Below are 18,878 nucleotides of genomic sequence, written 5' to 3'. Positions count from 1 at the left end.
TAATAAATAAAAATGAATGGTTGTGTATTCATAAAGTGAGTAATAGGACTCAGTACTTTATAGTTTATTAGTTTTATCTCCCATTGCCTGCTACTATAGCCTTACTATAGCCTATAGAGAAAACACACACATACACACACATTATATAAAGCTGATGACATGCATTATACCTGCTGTGCAGGTTCACACGACTTATCTTGCTGTCCTATTTAGATTATATATAATCTAAATAGATTACACGGTCATTATCCAGTCATGTATAATCTTGCACTTCATATTCGCGGACTTCTTGGTCACTACGTGATTCAACAAATGACGTACCAGTTCAAGTCACGTTAAAAATGGCGGCACACAATGAACCGACGCATTAAAGCCGTTTTCCCCCCACACACGAGCTACGGCAGGTGTTCGTTGAATCTGTGGTTGTTCTCACAGCTGCCAAGGTCAAATTTGTGTCGGCTTTGTTCCGCCGTGATATCGCAATATAAATATTTAATAAGTGGCACTTCCCTACCGCTTTACCGTTTTGTTACATGCAAGGGTCGCGCATTATTCTCGTCGTTCATATAAATGACAGTTAATAGAAGGGGAAGTGTAAATACTGTAAATAAGGTTATATAACACCTGCTTCTTAGGAAACGAGAAGTGGGCTGTTTTTATTTCCATCTCGTAATTCCCCTTTTGTTGTGATGATTTGATGATTTAAAGATACTAGGCACCTGATTCGGGCTGAAATATTAACCCTTTACCACTGTCTGTTACGGCGAGAGGAGAGCTCACCTCCCTTCACCCATCCTGACTGTGTTCTATAGGGGGACGGTAGAGAGCGTCCCGTGCAGCTGCCTGGTTTGGGAACTGCACCGTATCGGATCGCAAGACCCTCCAGAGGATAGTGAGGACAGCTGAAAAGATCATTGGCGTCTTTCGGACGTCTACGCCACACGCTGCATCCGCAAAGCCCACAATATAACACAGGACCCCTCACACACATTATTCACCCTCCTGCCGTCTGGAAAGAGGTACCGGAGCATTCGGGCCCTCACAACCACTGCTGAACAGTTTCTTCACACAAGCCTTCAGACTCCTCAATAACCACACCTGAATGGTCTTCCTGTTTCATAGGCATTCTTGCACTTCATATTTGTCGTTTGTATTTTGTGTTCTTGCACTGATTCTGTCTTTGCACTCTACTTCCTTGCTGTTTGCACTAATCTGCGCACTATGCACTTTATGTGGCTAAGACACTGTCTCAGCTCAGTATGTGGGTTTTTTTGTATTGTGCGTGACTTCATGTAGCACCAGGTCCAGGAGAAACGTCGTCTCACTACGTACTGCACAGCTATATGTAGTTGAAATGACAATAAAAAGCCACTTGACTTGACACTTACAGGAGTACAGACTCTTTCAGAGGCTGATGATACATTTTTGCCGTAGTGTAGTATGAGTTGAAAATAGAAATTCATCAGATGGGTGTCTGGTTTCCTTGGCTTCGATGCAAGACTTTTCAACTAATGAAGTAATCTCTAGAACCACCATTAAACATCAGAAAACCTTAACTGCATTTGCCATGATGATGAAGAGACCTGATGGTAGTGTGAAACGTGACTGTATTTAGTCACAGTTCATTGATACCATGTAGAAAATGCATGAACATACCTGGGTTTAATATTACTTTACAGCAAGGATGCATTAGCGTAAAGTTAAAAGAATCCATTTCATACAAATGCGGTCGTTTTGAACTCCTTGTACAGCAAAGAATCTTTACATTAACACCATCTTCAGAATAGGAAACATTTGAGCAATCAGCGTAATAGAATGATATCTTAAGGATCGTGATACTGAAAATTGAATTTTGCATCACAGAAATATTTTACATTTACAAAATGCAGCCTTGCAAGCATCGCATAATTCTTCCAGTAACATTAAACCTCCTGCTCTCTGACTATAAATCAATATTGATTCAAATATGCAAGGAAATTCAATACGTTCCACAAAACCATAAAAGTCATTCTTTGCAAATGTTATAAATAACCCCTTTTTAAAAGTTTGTCCGGAAACGATAAAAAGGAGTCATGAGCCAAGTTCAGATCCCAGAGGTTTCCATTTTATTGGTTTGGAGCATAATTTCATTGACAAAAATCACACATCAGATGCAGGCAGGTCGAACTGTGAACGAGCTAGATACAGAGTTCAATGGCTTATGAGAAGTGCGGCTTTAAACAGCGAAGCATGGCAGAGTCAAACAAGCTACGTTTTTCTGCTTAAACAACTGGACGCACGGGTCGACCAGTCAATCAAACAACATAAAATAAGAGTCTGATGGCATATAGGGAAATAAACACTCGTACAGCAGAACTAAATCAGCAAAAGAAATGACGGATGGAGTATTTAGCTGCTCTCTTTGCCGAGCGTGAGCTTGTCGAACATGTACTCGGCCATGCCGCTCTGGGGGGCGCCCATGCGGCGCAGGTTGGTCACCCAGTCGCCCAGTTCTTTGATGGACTTCACCTGTTCGTCCAAGTAGTGCGTCTCAATGAAATCGCACATCTGTAAGAAACGGGAAGAGCGAGTTTGGAACAGGAGTCGTGTGTGAAGGAGACGGTGTCGGTATGGGAGGGCCGCAGACTCACGTGAGGGTCGTTGTGCTGAGAGGCCAGCTTGTGCAGCTCCAGGAGGGAGTGATTGACGCTCTTCTCCAGCTGCAGGGCGCACTCTAGAGCTTCCACGCCAGTTCCCCACTCATCCTTCTCTGGTTTCTGTCAAACAAACACACACGTTAAATATAAATCCTTCTTACAGTAAACAGTGCTCATCTGTGCATCTCCTGATTCAGTACACCTTCTACAGGAGAAAGAGAGATTATAGAGGACTCCTATTTGGAAACAAAACACTGGACTGGAGTGGTGTGGATTACTTCTGGATTTGTGTGAAATTGTTTGGACTCTTGTTCTTATGGCACCCAATCAGATTATCCAATGGGAAGCAAGTGATGCAATGCGTTTTTTTTGTAAATGAACGTTCAACTGATGAAAGAAACGGAAGATGATCTGAGGGCGAGTGCGTTTTCAGCGTTTCCAATTGATTATTTCTCTTCCCGTATGGAACTTGAGAAGCAAATAAGTATGTGCCTAAAAACATCCTTTAATAAATCCTAATACATTTGTCAAATGTGAAAGTACAAGGAACAGCAGCTATTGCAGGTCTTTACACCATTTCTCATGAGACGATTTTTAAAACCACAAATATGTAGCTTTCCCTGTCAAGTCTGTTAACAGATGCATTCATTCAAAGCATACGAAGCCCATTTCCTCGGCACATAACTTACATTTCACAATTTTCAGAAAGCGATGCATGCATTTCCATTTTGAATTAAAGCAACAAGCGGGCCTGACAATGCCGAAACGCAATAATTTAATAAAATACACCTTTTTTTCAATTCTTTTCGCAAGATCTTGCAAATAACTGAATTTTTAAAAAATGTTAACCTTAAAGAAATTCACAGTGGCGTATTTATTCAAAATGTCCCTTTTCCGAAGCTAATTTAGTCCGTGCTTCTGTTTATTTTTACTGATCTTTCCATTTTTTCAATTGCAAGTCTTAATTTTTAACCCTTTCCTGACTTAATTTCCCCTACTTTAGAAAACAAAGAGAACGATGTGGAATCCCACAATTGATTAAAAATTGTTCGTTCAACTATAAAAATAAACAATCCATTACCAAAATAAATATTAATTGCAGGGTTACAGAAACTAGAATAAAACTCTGTTTTTGATGGTGTGGCATCACAAGCCAACTTCCCTTTATTAACGTTGTGTGAACCAACCAGTTTTCCATTACCAATGAAACCGGTAAACCAGCTTTACCCAGCAACATTTGTCCCAGTCACGCGTCCCATCGCTCGGTCCAAAGAGCCTGCGCGCTCTCCAGTCCGGCCCTTTAATCTTTCCCTTTCGACAAAGCGGCGCTAATTAAACGCGCCGACCGTCGGTTGTAGTTTATCACCAGTGTCGGCAAAAGATAAGAGTCACACCCCGACTTTGTCCTCTATCTCTACGCCCTCGCCTTGCTCCGCCAAACTGTAACGCTATCAGGCGAACGCGCGTCGCGGACGTACCTTCACGTCCTGCAGAAAGATCCTCCCTCCCCTCTGGTTCTGAAACTTCATCAGTTTCTCGGCGTGTTCGCGCTCTTCGTGAGACTGGTGGCGGAAAAACTTGGCGAAGTTGTGCAGGGCCTGATCGTCTCGGTCAAAGTAGTATGACTGCGCGAGAGAAAGAGAACAATCAAAATGGATCATTAACTAAACATTCAGGCGAAGTTCATTCACATCCCGTACTCAATGCCCCTTCCCTTGACCTAGAAACACACCACATTTTAGTCTAAAAAGATCTAGCACACTTCGATGGCCTTGGACTCTCACCATGGAAAGGTAGACGTAGGACGCGTACAGCTCCATGTTGATCTGACGGTTGATGGCCGCCTCGCAGGCCTCCTCAAAGTTCTGTCTCACCTGAGAGCTCATGTTGCTGTAAGAGAGGACACGAAATAAGCTTGCCACCCTTGCTGTGCTGTAACTTACGCACCCCGTTATTAATGAACGTACTGCATGCAGTCCAGCGCCAGCTTCACCACAACCCCACTAATAATAGTCTCTGTTGTGTGCTCCAGACGTGCCAGCGTGTTCACGCGCGTCTCTGTAAGAGTTTTAATGCGCTCTTGGCACAGGTGGCGGTCAAATTCAACCCCGTTTTGGCTACTCTTATCATTTGTTTGGTACAGGAAGAAGCACAAACGCTTTTCCTGGCTCACTTGTATAATTCTTAAGGTTTAGCCTGCTGGTCCAGTCCCACCTGCTTATATACGTAATGCATATTTAACAACTACAACTGAGAAGTGATATAATATATATTACATGAATCCGTGCAACTGAAATTTGGCTTGTGCAGACACCTTATACACAATCTTATCTGTATACTAAACAAAGGATTATGCAAAACACCATAAGATTTTTTTTGGCTATGAAACCGTTTGTCCCCATCCGCTTTCATGGTATAAAATAGAACAATAAGCAATGTTTACCCCCAAAAAACCCAGCAGTCTCAAGAAAACCTAACGAATGACTTTAAAAATGTGTGAAATACAACGTTAAAGTCACGTAGAATAGCCTTTGGGAGCTCGACAGCGCCAGTCCCCATCCGCTTTCAATGGGAAAGCAGCTTCACCACTCTTCAAATTTCAGCTTAGCATAAGCGTTTTGATGACTGTTATGATATTAAATAAAGCTAAGCGTGGAAAAAATAGACCGTGAGGTAGGCCTCACTGTCAAAAAACAACAAAAAGTGCGTCAAGAACAAGCACTAAATAATCGCTAAATTATAGCCTACGTCGTGGTTGTTTACGAAGGAGATTATAGACTTTTCAACTAAAAAAACAAAACAAGGTAACTTAAGGCAATCGAAAGATTTGAGATCGTGTAAAAATATTTTATTTTTAAACCCCTTTCGGGGCTCGATGGCACCCGTCTCTATCCACTTAAAAAACAGCGTCACCACCCATTAATAAAAATTATAAAGCATCTTATAAATGATCAGGTTATTATAACAAAACGCCACGAAAGACCAAATTAATACGCAATAAAGTAAAACGGGTAACGTTATAAACAAAATGGCGTGGCGAGCATTTGAGGATATTGTGACCTTTTAAAACATTACTTTCATCCAAATGCGCGGCAGTTTGGTAAACGAAGCGAATTTGTACTTTTTTTTATATATACACACGTTTTTGCTGCACGTCTTAATCGAAAAAACAAACAAATAAAAATGGCGCCCCTGCGTATCGTTTGTTGGTGATTGATGGCGCGGTCTCTACGCAACCAAGACGTGCATATTCATCAACCTAATTAAAAAAAATCACTTTAAATTAAATATACCGTGGTAGAAAACTTACCTTCAAATCGGTTTTACGGTTATTCGAACAGATGGTCAACGACGCTGGTTCGCGTATAATTGTTTTTTTTTAAGCAAGCGTCTCAAAAATCAGATTTTCGATTTTGACCGAAAACAAAACGACTAGAATCGGTGTTGGTTGATGGAAAAGGCGAAAAGACAGAAGATCGGTTGCCGTTCAAGCACTGTTGAAGCAGGTAACCTTCAGTCTGTCCTCGTGGCTGTAAAGATTATGAACGCGTTTGTCTGTGGTGCTGGAGTTTATGCGTGACGCACAGCGGCGTATTTGTACGCGTGACGTTGCACGCACAGCTTACGTACAGGATCCGCCCCGGGACGGATAACGAGACAAACACAAAACAAACCCCTAAATGAAGACGAATATATAATATACATAAAATTATTCTTACTAGAATTGGTTCACAGAGTAAACACAATTGTCCAATATAAAAATAAACCTTACATATTGTATTAACTTCTTTAAAATAGTAAATAAAATCAGTCCCCAATCATTCCAGCTGTTAGCCTATAGTTTTGTCTTTAATGCTCCCAGATCAACTTACAGTTTTAGATCTCCGATATCAGCAAGATGCAGCAACAAGAGAGGTGCAGAAGAGCCTTCTGCGTTTACAATACGATAATGAAGGTTTTCGTTTAAACTAGCATAGGTAGCATCCTATATTTATGAGGCATTGATGACATGCCGCGTGATTGCAGGGATTTAAAACGGCCGAAAATTGCAGCCCTTATTAAAACACGGGGGGAAGGAAGAGCGTCTAGACGCATCGTCCCTGTGCGTATCAGGAGGATGCGTAATAGCAGGTTTGAATTTAATAGCCCGGGTGCTAGGATGTGAGGAGCATCTGGAGCATCTCACTGACTCAGCGGTCATCTTCAGGGTTTGGGCGTGGCATCTGAGCAGCATAATACTGAAAAAAGCTATGATTTAATGCTCAGAGAACAAGTATATCGTACGTCACTCATGTTACTCTCACGCAAAGATATGCATTTTTTATTATTGGCCTAGAGGCTTCGTAGCCCTGGCACTTTTACCGCGCAATGAGCCGAACTCCTACGAAGAGCTGAGTGCTGTAAGACAGTAACAGTACATTGAGGATCATGTGACCACTGCCCACCGGAAACATGATATCAGAAAAGCCCTGAAAGCCCCAGTCAACTGCCTCTTATTCACTCCTTACATCGGTCCAGTTCAATCCAGTTCTGCTGAATGACATAGTGTGACGTGACGTGGTGAACACCAACATTTTCCAGAACTTGTAAATGTTGTGGAACATAACATTGCGTAACAGTAAAGGCCTTTGAGTCAGAGACGGTTCGTTGGCAGTGGTTTCTACACACAAACCATTAGCATGAATTATCACTATTTTTAAATCCATCAAACCAACAATTGTACAGTTTCCGCAGCATATTTACAGCATCTTTGGTAAGATGGAAGATATGTTATAGTTTGGCCTGCGCGAAGTCTTTCACGATCCCTGAATCGTTTCAGAAGCTTTAATTACGCGAATTACGGCAAAAAAGGGAAAGAACAGAATGCGAAACCACGCTCAGCAACATGCTGAGTGCGCAGCTAGATGATAAAGCAATAGCTTAGCGTTTTATTTTGTTCAAACCCGGATTACAAGCCAGATTTTGCCATCTCTCAACAAATAGCTTTTAATTAGAAATACTGAAGGCGTGATCTTTTTAACGAACATAATTGATGTAACGAATTTTTAAATGCGCTTTTTTATTGTATTGTCATTTCAACGATCTATTTGGGGCGGCACCTTCCATAATGGCCCGAGAATTTAGACGCATTTACAATAATGATTGCATTTAATAAAACCGCATTGTGTTAATCGAAAAAAAATCACTGATGAGGTTTGACTAATAAATAATGCATCTTATTAACGGTGTAATAAAACGCTCATCGTGTATGACACTGACACCGTTTCGACCCATGTTATAATTTAAAGGGATAGTTCGCGCAAAAATAAAAATTCTGTCATCTTTTACTCACCCTCATGCCATTACAAATATGTCTGCAGTTAGAGCAAGCTCTAACACTAGCCTAAATCCTTTATAATAGCATAAACATGCCACAACTACAAGGCAAACTATCCATATATAACTATATATTTAACATATGTTATGGGGGAACGCATTATTTTTTTTTCCAAGTAACTAAAGTGACGCCTTTTTAATTTGCAAGAAAATATCTGAGTCATGTTTTCAAACAAGTAGCTTCAGTTACTTTGTTTTCCAATTTATTGACTGACAGCTTTCCTGTCTTTTAATTTGAGAGAAAGCACAGTTTTCACTGTTGTTGTTGTTCTGGACTAAATGTGACTAAATACTTGAAATCAATACCAACAGATATATGCAAACCTGAAATTAATAAACATGATGCATAAATACCCTTATAGGACTGATGCCATTTTATTAACCAGTTTCTTTACTGCTGACCTTAGATGATCCGTAAGCAACAATAGCTTTAGACAACGTGTTTATAGTGTTTTCCTGTCTCCTATTCTTAAGGGAATAGTACAGATTTGAAACTAGTAAATGGTGACAGAATTGTAATTTTTGGGGAATTTCTTTGTTCTTCCGAACACAAAGGAGTACATTTTGAAAGACGCAGGTCAATGGTGACCAAAACAGCCTGGTTACAAACTTTTTCAAAATATATTTTAAGGCAATTTTAACTTTAATGCAATCTTGAAGGGTCACACAAATTCAGAACTCATTTTCAAGGAAGTTGCTAAAAGGCAGGACAAGTTGTTGCTAAATATATGAAATTGTGATGCCATTGAGCAAATACATAATTATCTAATCCCGACGCAAAACTGCATAATATAAAGTTAAATCACTTTAATGTGAGCAAAAATAAATAAATAAAATATATTTGTAAAAATAAAATAATATATATATATATATATATATATATATATATATATATATATATAATTTTTTTTTAATTGAATTATTGAACATTTACACATTTTTGATTGATCATATTTTATTATTTAAGGCCTATATTTTCTTATTAACTAGTAAAATGACATATTCTGAACAATTACATTTTTAATCAGTGGTTAAGTTGGTATGCTACACTTTTAGAAACGTCTGTAAAATAGAGTAAAATACTGTGATAATTCAAATGAATTTTCTGTAAACAAACAAATAAAATGAAAAAAAAAGCAAAATTTGTTGCTAGGAGTTTTTTTAAGGGTAGTTTAAAATGTTACTAAATCTAGCAAAAAATAAAAATAAAAATAAATAAATAAATAATAATAATGAAGCAAACTTGTGTTTGTTCTGCGCCCTTTACTGTACAGATGTGAAATTACATTTCCTTCAGCCCGAGGCTTATTTCATTTCGCTTTGTGAAAGTTGTGAAATGTGTAAAGATACAAAAAAAGTTTTTTTTCTCCTCCTCAGCCCAGAGGAGAAAAAATAAAACACAAAAGTAATACAAGACACTACTTCCCACATAAATCAACGAGCACTTTTAGCAAGTAACGCAATGCTGCAATGCATTATATTTAGCCTGAAAGTAACTCTTTCCAACCCTGAATATGATGTCCAAATAAACCTGACGAAGTATAAAGTGTGTTACCTATGAATGGATAAGCTGTGAAAAACACGAAACACTCAATAACTTAAAAGGAGCTGAAGAATATGGCAATAAGAGACGCTTATAGAGACAGACTACTAGATCGGACTCTTTTACTAGAACAATGTTAGTACTAGGCAGGACATCTAGTGGTGAACATAAGAAGCTACAGGTGGAAAGCCATAATATCAAAACCTACTTTTTCATTTTAATCAGACAGTCAGGTACAGTACAGGCTAGATATAGATAGATCAGAGCCTGAGGGCCACTGGCTTGCTATAAGAGCTTACCTTACCTTATATTTCCTTACCTTATATAGTTATATCCTGTCCACACATTCAGAGCAGAAATACATTTAATTAATTCATTTGACTCGGCTCTCTTTTCTTTCTATCGCTGTAAGACGACAGGAGGACATACTTTTTCCCAGAGGAACCGATCCCTCTCGCATTTCCCCGTCTCTCCAATTACTGAGTTTATTTTTATTTCTCCATCTGTACTGCTCACGCTCAAACACAGAGAGAGAGGGGTCACCTCGACAGGTCACTCGACCAATCCAGTCGGCTGTGCGCGTGTTGACGAGAAGACGCTTCACGGACATTTTTGAAACACAACATACCTCTGGATTCTCACCTGCTTCTCTCTCTCTGAAGTAACCTTTTTCTCTGACAGTTTATAAGTCTCCGCTACTAACTTGTCTTTTCTTTTTTCACGCATAAAACTTTCAGCGTCCATCTCCATCCAAACGATCTGGTGGCGACTTTCATATTCAGTCTTTATCTCCTCGTTTTCTTCTTTCTTGTCTCAGTTCCTCCACCTCTATGATTTCAGCACCATCTCCACCTCTTGCTTTTCAGGACTTTCATCTTCTATTCCTCTTTCTTTGTCTGTTGTTCTCTTGTTTTCTGTGGTGGAGTTGCATCTTCTGGAATCGACTATTTTAGTCGACTAGCATTTCACATTTTACAGCTGAACGGTCTGTTTTTGTCTTTCTGCTCCCTTGCCCTTCTCATGGACGCTCCTGCTCTATGCCAGCAGGGAAACCGAGGCGTTCAGATGCCAAACGCGTCCAGTACTTTGGAGCCGGACGGCGGCATCTTCTCCACCAGCAGTGGCTGTACGTTGGTGGAGGAACGTGGCAAAATGCTGGGGTTCGCTGCTCCGTTTCCTCCGCTTGAATCATCGACGATTCATCAAGCAACGCAGCATCATTCAGGCTGTGCTGCATTAGGACCAACCAAACGAAACGCGGTTGACATTTCAGGAGGCAGCCACCTCGCGAATACGTTTTTTGGTTTAAATGCACAAGTTGCCGTTTTGATAAAACGGTTAGGTTTAGGTTTCGCCCGTGGTTCCCGTCTCACCCCAAAATGTGTTTTGCATTTGCAGCGATGTTAACGACATAAAAAAAGCGCTCATGACAATTAAACAGATTCCTTGAAGGTTCAAACATTTCGTGCTTTTTGTAAAGCGTTTAATGTGGCTTTCCAGGACTTTAATGCATCCTCGACGCAATCCATTCCTTTCAAACCAAGCAAAAACATAGCCTCTCTGTGTACGAGAGTATTCGAATGGCATCCGAATGCATTGGGTTGGTTTGCTCAGTACCATCATCTACAAAAAAAAAACCTTAAAAGAATCAAAATCATCAAAACGACTCTGATGCAGAACAAACTTGCATCCAAGTTATTTCAGCAAAGAAACGGTGACGATGCGCGTTTTCCAGCCAGCATGCAACAGCAGAAATCCTCTGCAACCAAACAGTGAAGATTAATAAACGCGTCTAACTTAAAAATGTAACGGAACTGGATTAATTTGATTGATTAATTTCGGCTGGATTTACACACAGAGCGCATTGTGTCCTCTTTGAAGGGCCGCCAGGAGGCAGCGGATGGCTGTTAATGGCCTGCGGATATCGAGCAAACCAAATCACAGTTTCACACACACACACACACACACACACACTCTTCTCAGCTCCTTTCAATATCGCAACTATTCACACAGTGAACCGGACGCTGAATCGGTGCCTTTAAAGAAGACTCGCCATCTAACTCCCGGGGGGCTCGCAGCGGAGTCTTCCTCCTGTATTCGCGACAAGCTTTTGAAGCGTCGTGTTTTTGTTCGTAAGGGGGTTCTCCGAGATGCCGTGACGTGGGGCGGCTCTCCGCCAATCGCGGTCCTCGGATCAAACATAACCGACCAGCGCTTGTCAGTGAGGGAAGAAGAAGAAGAAGAAAAAAAACCCACCGCGAAATGCGGGTCCGTTTCCCAGCGGCGGCGACATCAACCGAAAGCGTTTCGTAAAAAAAAAAAGATTCGGAGGAGCGCGTCGCCTTTTCTCCCGCCCGAACGTTTCGCTTTCATCTCCCTTGGCGTTCCGTCTCGTTTTAAGGATGTCTGTGGCGGGGTTTAAGAAGCAGCTGCACAAAGCGAGTCAGGTAAGGAGACGCCCGCGTCGCGCCGTTCGCGTAGCGTTCGAGCCGCGAGGGTCCTAACAGGTGGATGTGGAGAACGCGCTCGTGCGTTGTTCGACCGAAGCCGCCTGATTGGTTTCTGTGGGTCTTAGAGGCCCGCCGGAGCGCCCGAGACGCCGCTCCGCTCCTCGTCTTAATATTCGCGTCAACTTTGTTACATTTGCATCGGCGCTTTTGTTCTTAAACCTCCGCTCGCTGTGACGTAACCGCGCGGCTCTTTTTTTTTAAATGTAGCAAAATCTCCCTCGGCTCGCTGTTGCGAGGCCTGCTTGAATAAAACTGGTAGTTGTGGATAAATGCATCGTTATAGTAATCGTAATCATCATCCGCTATAGGGGATGCCCTGGGACTGAAACGTGGACGCGTTATCACGACTCGCCTTGCGCGGTGATGTCATTTATTTGTTAGATAGCGGTTTTGTTATGATGTCACGCGGCTATGGCAAACCGTTTTGACGTTTAGGCTATTCCGTACAACTTGTGGTGTTTAGTAACGTGTTACTAGTTTTTAATCAGCGCTTTGACGCAACCCGTGTAGCGCTTTGACGCAACCTGTGTTAAAAGCGCTATATAAATAAAAAAAGATTGATTTATTGTTAACTGTATCAGTAACTGATATTCATCCAGTCTCTAGCACTCATTCAGCACAGGAATTCCAGTGGAGTCGCAATAGTGATGTTTAGTTGTCAATATATCTAGCCTGTCGTAAATGTGTACTTCTTTTTTGGTAGTAATTTGTAGATATGGCATGTTCTGCCTTCAGGCTAACCAAAACATGTCTTAAAAACGCTTTGCTAACCCCCTTTAAGTTGCGAAAACGTTATTTTTGCGACGCTCTCTTGAACATTCCGTTTTAGAACTTTTAATTTTAAAATTATGGAAATATTGCGTTTCGAACATTCCGAAAGTCATAACCGCATCCCACTTGAGAACAGGGAACAGTAGTTGATAAGTATAGGCTGGGATTAGGGACGTGTAAGGCATTAATGTGTGCTTAACTAATAACTACTAATAAATTGCTAATATTCTAGTCTATGCGTGCTAATAAGCAACTAAGAGATCCTAAAATGAAGTGGTGCCATAATGGAACTTTGCACACAAAATATAGATGAAGTATTTTTGCGTTAAAGTTTTGAGGGCATTATTAAAGACCAGATAACGTTTTGATAACATTACTGGAACGCCGTAACGTTAGCCAACTGCTAGTAACGTTTCTCGTGCTATCATTGCGGTTTGTCTTTTTCGGAAAATAGTTTTTGGTCCCCGCCCTTTTTTTCTTCTTCATCAATAATCTGTTATCATTAGATGCTCATCGCAATATGGAATAAAAATTAGTCACAGTTTCATTGCACTTCGAATCATTACCGTTATGCAAATGCTGTTTACATTGTTAGTGGTATTTTTCAGCATCGCGGGCGCTTAATGATGTAGACTTAATGAACGATGCCCATCTGTTTTGCCAAAGAAACCCCAGTTTAACGTCTAGATAAACCGCCAACAGCAGGCACATTTATACTGTACTTGTCCTACAGTTTCGGTTCTTTGTTAGCAGCCTTCTTTGTTTGACAGTTCAGAGTTCAACATCCTCCTCTGTGAATAAAGACGTTCAGTGGAAGTGCAGGATGTGTTTGTTTGGGAGAGCTGTCGAATCGCTCTTCACCCGATTAATGTTTCGCCGTATCTCAGGTAGTCGGTGGCTCTGCACCATCGCGCTTTAATGATGCACACTACAAATTATAGCGGCCCGGTAGTTTACTGTAATTCATGTAATTTACAAGTGCGGTCCTAGGGGACCGTAAAATAAGATTTAATGCATACCGCTTCACAATCTTAAGTGATCTGAAATCTGTATATGGCACAAAAACCGAGACCAAGGAATCAGATTAGCGCTGCGTTTATGAAATGATTAGTTTTACGTCTCCTGAAGAAGGATTGTTTGTGTAAAACTGATTGGCATGTCGATAAAGTTGAAATTGAAATTGATTACAAGGGTGTTTCTACGCAGGTGTTATGAAGTGTATGTGTTTGGAGTCTCTTTTTCTGCTCTCTATACGGCTCGGTTTATACTTGTTTGCTTTAGCAGTAAAAAAGTGGCATTGTCCCAAAGTGTAAATGACTTTTATATGCACGGTATGGTTTCTGCTGGCGTTTACTGACCCTTCCACAAAGACCATAAAAATATTTTCTCATAATCTAGAACATAGTAATTCCATTTAAATAAAAAAATAATTATTATAATTATAATATATATATATATTTTACCCCTTTCTTTTTTACATGTAGCCTCACCAAAGCCTATCTCCTGGCGGGGCAGTTGTTTTTTATTTTATAGTTTTTTCAACCCCACGCTGTGCAAACTAGGAGGTCTGCAGTTTTTAAAAAATATTATGGTAGCTCACTTGTTTTGGTGAATATTTTCCATTCTCGGTCTAAATGGCTCGACAATAATGTTTTGTTTCCTGCTGGAGCGGTTAAAATTTTGACTTGCTCTGTTGAATTTTTTCACGGGCCCTAAGGCAGTATGATCATTTCAAAGTGACGTATATAAACCCTATTTGAAATAAGCATTTTAAAATATTGTGAGTAAGCCTAATCAGACCTATTATTTCACACGACTGACCTAAATACTCACTTTAAAACAGGAACCTTCCTATTATTGGACACTTTCGCTAGATCAGTAAATCGTGGCTGACCGTAGCTGTTTCACTTTAATGTAAGTCTTGCGTTTTAGTCTACAGATGACCAGAGAAGCAGTGGGGTTGTGAACGCGTTATTATTGAATACGGATGGAAGCAGCGCATTTCGACCACCTACAGGTTTTTTGACAGCAGAAATGCAAAAGCGTCCAAATGCATGCAGTGAAATTCAGATATTCAGCGTAGAAGCTGCTCAGCGTGAACCTTTTAATTTGGAGGCGATATAATCGGTGCTGAAAATTCCATTTTTAATAATATTTTGGTTATTACAAAGGTTTTGTTCACTTCATGTACAGGCATCGACGCTGCTCTTCAATACAAAGTTCGCTTGTCATTAGTTGACATCATTGTTTAAACATATTTGTATGGCTGATAAGAGCAGGGGCAGGCAAGAGCTTGTTTACAGCCTTGTCCTATTTTCCCAAAGGCCTTATTCTCACCGTGCAACAAATCACTGTGTGATTAAATGCATCTGGTGTCTTTTTCAGACTGAGATTGCACAGGAAAGCTCAACTGAACTTTCAAGAACGAATGCAGGACGTTTTAGGTGGGATTTTCCTAAATAGGCAGCGCACCAGGATCAGAGTAACTTAGTAACCAGATGTCAACATGGTTCAGGGCTAGGTGTGTGAGATAGCGTGAGTTAAATGGCGAAATGATTCATTGCTGTTATATACACAAGTTACTGTAAGAGCAAAGGGGTTTCCTTCTTTAAGGAAACCGTTCTTATTTCCACTTGGGAGGTAAAAAAGAAAACAAATTAGAGGTAAAGTTCCAGTATAGATGGATGTTGGTACAATATACTGTACATACAGGGTTGTAAACACCAATTATTATAGGAGCTAGTACAATTTGTGCAGGATACAATGACAAAAAGATGTCTTTTCATTGTCTGTGTAATATAAATTGTGTTCAGCAATGTTTAGTACGAGCTGTGAGCGAAAGTCCAATAAGGACAAATCATGGAAGCCTGTTTAGCTCTAAGAGGTCAATTTTGGGGTGTTTTATTCTTTGCGTTTATGACGGCAGACACATGGCATGACAGGACTTTATCAGTAAGGAAAAATAGCGTGTGAAAACCTGATAATGACCTTTCACCTTTAAGAATTATTGCGTCCCAACAACGCACATCTACTGTAATAAAAAAAGAGTGGTCAAACCTCCCTTTACTTTTTAGACACACAAAAGAACCACACAAAGTCAACATCACAAAAAAGCAAAACCTCTTGTGCACCTTTTTGGAGTTTTATTTCAGGTGTTGATGTCCTTAAGAATATATACTTGCAGTGAAAGTAATAAAAACCATCTCAATATGTTTTTACAGCTCCTTTCTCAGGAGCTCTGTCAAAAACAGGTAGATTTTGGCCTGTCTGATTACTATTCAAGAGCCTCTCTTCTGATTGGCCTGTGACGCATGGCCAGGCCAATCAAATGTCACAATTATGTCACAGTGCTAGCTGGATGCAAAACAAAGGGAAAACTAAGGCTGCTATTTCAACTTAAAAAAGGCCTCAAATTAGAAATATGATTGCATACCCAATGCCACTGATAGACAAAAAAAATTAAAATTTCAAATTCAAATTTTATTTGTCACATACACATACATACATGGTACGACATGCAGTGAAATGTTGACTGCATGTCATACCATGTATGTATGTGTATGTGACAAATAAAATAAAAACAGATGACCGCTGTGGTAAAACACTATAAAACGAGTGGACTGGACAGAAACGATCATCTAAAACGCTTGAGTTTGCACACTTCTTATCAGAAAAGGTTCTATAAAGTATTGTCTTTTGCTGTTTTGAGCACGTCTAACGTTTTATTGCATCTCACAACTATGTCGTTCATGAAATAATGTCTGTGCATGTGTGAAAAATTTTATTGTAGATGCGTGTAATTGTACATGCATTGTTGTGATCGTCTGGACTAGTGACTGGTTGTAGCTGGAATAATAACGTAGCTGTAAAAGTTGTCGCTTGCTGAAAATGAAATGTATATATCTTCATCACAGCTGGATAGACTTTACTGTACACGTTAGATGTGATTCATCTCATAGTAAAAATCCTCTCAGATCGCCCCATCCTTGTGAGTGTACAGGTTTATCTAAGTTAATCTAAATTAAAAGTTTCTGTGTTGTTGTTGCTCAGTAATATCATGGACGCTGGGCGGTTCTCGGGTGATGACTGAAGGCAGCGACTGAGTAGATCCGATGGTGCATTTTTATGGAAATCACAACGGCTTGTAAAAATCACAGCTACCTTATGCAGGCTGTGATCTTTATGATCGACCGTTTTGAAACTTATGGTAGTTGCATAGCCCCTAGACCTCTCTTATCATGAAACAAATATGGGACCTTTAAATTATAGACACCAGTAATAAAAAGATGGCGGAAGGAAGGAAACACAAGGAAACCACTATGGACAACAGTCCACTGGAGACTATTCACAAGTTGAATGAATCTATTCAGAAAAGGTTAGAAACTGCATTAAAGGCAAGTAATTCCAGCTGTTCACATTATCTTGTTTTGGCTCCTTACGCATGATACTGTTTGGTTGTAGTTCATTCCACTTCTCAGTTTGGAACAAATACAGAAAATCTAGTGGCTGCTGCTTCGTGCGTTTTGCAGATACTTTTATCTAGAGCAAATTCGAGGTGAATATTTAATACTCGTGCATTTCATGAAATTAAACACGACCTTGCTACTACAGTTTGAGCCTAAAGCGTTTGTTTTAATTGTATTAAAATGACTTTATTCGACGCCGGAAACTGACTGAAAACAAAAAGATTGCAGCAGTTTTTTTTAACCAAGCATAAATGCACAACAAAAACGGTTTCAGGGTCACGCTGGATATGCTTGCTTTCGCGAATTTGTTCATTTTCTCTGTGTGCAGCAGCAGACAACCAATCTGCAAATTGCAGAGTAGCGTTCGAGCATGATATGTTTTTTTTCAGCACAAATTAAAATCAGAAACCAACTGTGAAATCATGGCCTAGCGCCGCGCAGGGAACGCACGGATCTCTGGCTGCCAGAGAACGCGCGATTTATGTGAAAACAGCAGTTCGTCTTCACAGAAATGAGACTAGCCGGCAGACGTGTTTACACGAGACTTCAGCTCGCTTGCGCATTTATTATTGATTATGTGCTATCGATCCGAGCGCCCGCTCCTGGAGAGGAACATCGGCGTGACGAGGCTGATCTCTGTTTATTGCTCACATTAGCGAGTGCTCCCACGGTCAGTTGGCACAGTAATGGTTTTACTGCAGATGGTTGGGAGCAGACGCTACTAGAGTTATTCTAGCGCTCACAGGAATGTAAACCACTTAAAAGGGCCGCAGTCTGTTTTCTGCTCCGTCTTCAGCTCTTCAAGTCTGGTACCATCACAAGCACAAGACGTTTTTAAAATTGTGCACCGTATGAGTAAAAAAAACGTTTTTACTTGTTTTTTCAAATGTCATCTTCCACAATCCGTTGCGTCATTGTTTTTTCACTCTTTATTGTGATACTGGCATTATACTGTATAAAAACGCTGGGTTAAATCCAGTCGGGTTAAATGATTAAAGGGGTCATATGGTGCAATTTCGTAGTTTCCATTCTGTTTGGGGTGTTACAAGCTGTTAGGGCATTGATAAGATCCCTAAAGACGCAAAGACTAAAGTGTCAAACTCCGAGGAATAAGTTTAAGTTAAGCCTTAAGTCAAAAGCAACCGAGCTGCGAGGGTTAACCCAGCATTTTTTTAAAAGCGTATGGCCATTTTCTCACAAAAAAAGCTTCTTGTGGCTTCAGAAGTCTTGGAGTATAGTACACAATACTAGTTTTATGATATTTCATGGCGCTTTTGTACCTCGAAAGTGTCGGTCATTTCTGTTAAAGTAATAATTGTTTAATTATGGATTAATTAATATTGCTGTTGTGCTGAAGCTTACATGCAAATGGCGATGCGAAGTCATTTATATGTAATTAATAGCTTTTCTGGATCGTCTGGTTGTGCTGTAGCTGTTGACACGATGATCACGTGTTAGGATAGAAGTCTCCTTCCCAATCACAATCCAACATGTCCCTGTGAAAATAACGCAGGATGTTCCCAGTCGCGTTTCTTCTCTTCCTGTTCTCTCTCATTCAGGAAGTTCTGATCGGAAT

General features: G+C 40.3%; 2 protein-coding genes across 4 annotated transcripts in view; one reads left to right on the top strand and one right to left on the bottom strand.

Annotated features, from left to right (window-relative positions):
• Positions 1–2,082: 2,082 nt before the first annotated feature.
• Positions 2,083–6,192, bottom strand: fth1a (ferritin, heavy polypeptide 1a). Its single transcript, XM_043244733.1, has 5 exons — positions 5,947–6,192; positions 4,421–4,526; positions 4,115–4,261; positions 2,631–2,756; positions 2,083–2,547 (listed from the first exon to the last, which is right to left on the bottom strand). Exons 2-5 carry the CDS (start codon positions 4,520–4,522, stop codon positions 2,389–2,391), a joined length of 534 nt encoding a protein of 177 aa, XP_043100668.1. The 5' UTR covers positions 4,523–4,526; positions 5,947–6,192; the 3' UTR covers positions 2,083–2,388.
• Positions 6,193–9,260: 3,068 nt separating this feature from the next.
• Positions 9,261–18,878, top strand: part of sh3gl3a (SH3-domain GRB2-like 3a) — a 32,425-nt gene continuing 22,807 nt past the window's right edge. For 2 of the 3 annotated variants that reach the window (XM_043244522.1, XM_043244520.1), the window contains exon 1: positions 9,261–12,002. In XM_043244522.1, the coding sequence (XP_043100457.1) occupies positions 11,958–12,002 (45 nt within the window). In that variant the 5' untranslated portion in view covers positions 9,261–11,957. The remainder of the gene's footprint in view (positions 12,003–18,878) is intronic. The other variant, XM_043244523.1, reaches the window with a different exon arrangement.

The sequence above is a fragment of the Puntigrus tetrazona genome, chromosome 7 (assembly GCF_018831695.1).
Source record: "Puntigrus tetrazona isolate hp1 chromosome 7, ASM1883169v1, whole genome shotgun sequence".
Classification (NCBI taxonomy): Eukaryota; Metazoa; Chordata; class Actinopteri; order Cypriniformes; family Cyprinidae; genus Puntigrus; species Puntigrus tetrazona.
This window is presented reverse-complemented; position numbering and strand designations above follow the sequence as displayed.

What these genes read in the sequence shown, in the direction of transcription:
- fth1a (XM_043244733.1), bottom strand. Translation starts at nt 4,522, where the DNA reads ATGAGCTCTCAGGTGAGACAGAACTTTGAGGAGGCCTGCGAGGCGGCC. An exon ending in TCTTTCTGCAGGACGTGAAG is followed by an intron (nt 2,757 to 4,114) that starts GTACGTCCGCGA and finishes TTTGTTTGACAG; the next exon opens with AAACCAGAGAAGGATGAGTG. An exon ending in CTCAGCACAACGACCCTCAC is followed by an intron (nt 2,548 to 2,630) that starts GTGAGTCTGCGG and finishes CGTTTCTTACAG; the next exon opens with ATGTGCGATTTCATTGAGAC.